This window comes from Stegastes partitus, unplaced genomic scaffold (assembly GCF_000690725.1).
Source record: "Stegastes partitus isolate 25-593 unplaced genomic scaffold, Stegastes_partitus-1.0.2 Scaffold1691, whole genome shotgun sequence".
In the NCBI taxonomy this organism is placed as follows: domain Eukaryota; kingdom Metazoa; phylum Chordata; class Actinopteri; family Pomacentridae; genus Stegastes; species Stegastes partitus.
The window spans coordinates 71,170-75,062 of NW_007579422.1; the positions used below are offsets into that span (position 1 = coordinate 71,170).

Below are 3,893 nucleotides of genomic sequence, written 5' to 3' on the forward strand. Positions count from 1 at the left end.
TGGTGTGTCTGGATTTAATTCTTTTTGCTCTGAACCTGTCCTGCTGGGAGATATCGCAGACATTAGTCCTTGTCAGAGTAGGAAAATGTGACTGACAACATTAACAGTGATTGTGTTGAGCCCACATGCACCAGCATCCTGAAAGTGAAGCAGCTAAATGGAATGAAGACATTTATTTAATGTTTATAGCTGCGCTTTTGCTGTGTTCTCCAGTAAGCCTTGTGTTTTTGCCCAAACACCCAAAGAAACTGAAGCAATTGTGGAAAAATGTAGACGTTTGTACACATTTTGCAAGTCCTGCATCTACATGAAGTGTACATTATGTTTCTGTGCTGCGTATTTCTAAATATATGACTTCTTTAACATCTAATCTTATCAGTGCATCAACAGCTCATATTGCATCACTTATAATGTCTGTATTTGCTCTTTTTCTGTCTTGTTTTGCTGAAAGCTCCTTTAAAATTCACTTCCACTATCTTCATCAGACCCTGTTTATATGTGATGCTGATGTTCACCACAGGAAAAAAAGAAAAAGAAGAAACTCGGGTTATTACACTGAGGTTTTTAATGTGTTGACAGAGCACAGCAGTCCTGCAGGTTTAGAGTTTCATCCACATCAGTCTGAACGAGATGCAGGACCTGGTTTCTGCAGGCGTTCACACATTCACACCGTCCCTCCCTGCTATCCCGCACGCAGAGGGGGGGGGGCAAGAAAAACAAACAAAAACAACAACAAAAACACCCTCTCGGCTACAAGCAAAAAGTATCAAACAACCTGCCAACGTCCATATACGTCACTGTATTATCTTTTTTTTTTTAAGGTTTTCAAACATTATGTCCTTATACTCATTTGTTCATAATAATTTAAATATTCAGCAGTTTCATACATTGCAGACTAACGTCTCTAGACAGTGGAAGTACAAGTCCAATAAGATGCACCACACATATACATAATAACACATTAAGATATGTCCAGAATAAACTATTTACCGTTAAATAAGAAGTAGAATATGCTTGCTTCGCAGTACCGTGATGCACAAAGGGGTCAGTGTTTCAAAAAAGGTGATTTAAATGACATCATGTGGGGGTACGGAGGTGGGTTTTTTTTGTTTTTTTTTTTAAACTCGTGGCTGGTGGGTTGGTTATTCAGGGTCAAAACACGACACGTCACGCTGACAGTTGGCGGTAGAAAAAAAGGGAGGGAGATGAAGACACGGCGATGTGAGGGCGACACACGGGGAGCTAGTTTAATGCATAGACTGTGGCTGTTTTCATGTTCTCACTCACCCCCGTGACCACTGAGAGAAGGGAGACAAGAACAAAAGAGGAGAAGAAGGGGAGGAGGGGGAAAAAAACAGAAAAAGAAATGGGAAAAATCATCAACCTGGAAAGTTTTCCTGTCACAAATGTGATCGAAGCTGACTGAGAATCACGTTTCCCATCAGGGAGCTCGCTCTCTGTGAATGAAAAGCATGGACAAGCTGCTTTCTAACAGTCTCGGGGTGCAACCCAGGCTACGAATTCCCTTCCTCTCAGGTTTAGAGATGATTTATGTCAGTTTTGTAATGTATATATATAGGACATCCTATATGTGTATTTATATATTGCACATTCTAGTTACATCCAGCCTCCGTTAGATAATGCGATGTTTCTGTGAAAATGAGAAGAACGAGGGGGGAAAGCGCCACGGGAGGCATCCGTTTCATGTCAGGAAAGACTGAGAAACCGTTTTCTTGCATAGATTCTGTGGAAGCGCAGACAACAGCGGGTGGTTGTGACACAGTTGTGTCTTCATCCACTACACGGGAGAGTTTTAGCACATGTGTAATCAGCAGCGACAGCGAGGCCTTCTGGAGGCTATGACAGGCAAAAAAAAAAAACATCCAGAAGATCCCTCAGATGATTTTTTTTCCTCCTGTCCTACTGCAACAGCAAAGAGGAGGAGGAGGAGGAGGAGGGGAAAGGAAGGATGAAGAGCAGCAGCAGCCTTTTAAAGATGTCTGTAGACGATCCGTTCCTCCCTCATTTCATTCAAGCCCTTCGCGTGAGTGAGAGATAGTGTTTCATAGCTGATGGGAAGTCTAGTTTTAGAAGAGAGGAGGTAAAAAGGGGAGAACGGATGGGAGGGGTTTCTTCTAAGAGTCGAACGGCGGCAGGGGGCTCTCGGGCCGAGACGGCCCGCCTTTGTTTGGCCGGCTGGTTCAGGCAAAAAAGAGAAGAGAGACGAGATCATGTTGGGCAGGAGGGAAACATCCCGAAATCATGAAGGCGAGGAGACACCGAGGAAATCACCACCTCCAGCTCCTAACTGCTGGTTTTAATGAAAAGCACCAATGGCGCTGATCTTTTTCTCTTTGGATGTTTTAAGTCAAGTGTGTCCTCGCCTGTGATTTTAGGGGAGTCGGGACCACGATTACAGATCAAAACCTGACAAGTAAGATATGAAAAGAGTTTCTGAGACGCAAAAATCCCTGTGCAGCTCGCATCACCTCGCTTAAAGGAATACTTCACCGGCTGCTTTTAACTCCTGAAATGCTGCGAAGGAGGGAAACCAGAGTACTGACTTCATCGAGAGCAGAGATGCAGTGAAGTTATTTCAAAACATGCATCAAGCCACTAGTATAATACCTACGCAGTGTAGGCCAAGATTGATGGATGTGTTGCAAAAACAAAATCGGTTTCGGTTTAGTTTTTAGTGTCATTTTCTTCAAAAATAACTAATACAGTGTGTATTTTCTCTTCCAGCATGGTGGTGTGATTCTGTGACAGAAAATGTTCTGGTGAAGTATTTCTTTCTAGAGGAAAAATAAACCCAAAGAAAAGAAACATGAGATAAGAGCGAATAAAAGGGAAACAAGTCAGAATACCCATTAGAAATACTCAGGCATATCGTCATGCTCAAACCGTGTACCCCTTCAGTTTAAAAGCAGGAAAAATATTCTGTATGTTTGCTTGTATATATATACGATATATATGTGTGTGTTTATGAAAGCAGGAGTGTGTGTGTGTGTGTGTGCATTTACACTTCTTGTGATTTATTTCACAGTCTCTAGATAGTTGGTTTAAATTCCGAGGGTGCAACGTGTTCGTAAGTCATGCAAGTGTGTTTCAAGTATCCTCTGCGTGAAAACAGAGCGCTGAGGGGGGGAAAGAAAAGAGGAGACATGGCTCGTCGCGAAGGGAGAGGCAGGAGTAGGAGGCCGGTGCAGGTCGGATGAGGCAGAGAACGGCAGGAAGGTGGCGCTGTTGTCTGTGGCCCCTCATCCAGAGGAGGGGAGGAAACATGTGGAGGAGGGAGGGAGGAGCTCAGAGGTCTAGTGGGTTGGAGAAGGCGGGGGTCTCCGACTAGACACACAGGAACACAGAGGAGAGGGTGGGTTAGTGTTTGCAAGGTGTTCATCAGTGACGCTCCAGGTTAAGGTTTTGGGGTCCCCATGTGGAAACTCATGCAAATACACAGAGATACTGAATCTTCACTCACACAGACGATCGTTTAGATCATGACATCAGACATGGAGGAATCCCCAAAACACCACCAACACCACAAATAGATCAACTTTACTTAACACGGCCCCAAAGCAGATATATGCAGTTGAGGCCAAATGAAGGCACAGTTACTGTTGTTTAACTCTCTGAGCCTCAATACGCCACTGGCGGGTTTGTTGTCTTTTTAAAAATCACTAAAAGTACACACTTAGCTGAAGTCAGGAACACAGAAAGATTTTCCACTTTCCAACAATAGTTGCGCCACTTATCAGCGACACATGGTGATATAATAACATTTAATCAACATCACATTATTCTACATCTTATTTAGAATTTTTTACCCCCAAAAAACGTTCAAAATTAATCAGATTTTGTGCAAAAAACAAAAAATATTCTGTGTTTCTTGC

The 3,893-nt window shown here is 43.1% G+C and overlaps 1 protein-coding gene across 2 annotated transcripts in view; it reads right to left on the minus strand.

Moving 5' to 3' along the window:
* Window positions 1-1,945: 1,945 nt before the first annotated feature.
* Window positions 1,946-3,893, minus strand: part of dnm1a (dynamin 1a) — a 74,049-nt gene continuing 72,101 nt past the window's right edge. For both annotated transcript variants that reach the window (XM_008301618.1, XM_008301617.1), the window contains exon 22: window positions 1,946-2,196. In XM_008301618.1, coding sequence (XP_008299840.1) covers window positions 2,136-2,196 — 61 coding nt within the window. In that variant the 3' untranslated portion in view covers window positions 1,946-2,135. The remainder of the gene's footprint in view (window positions 2,197-3,893) is intronic.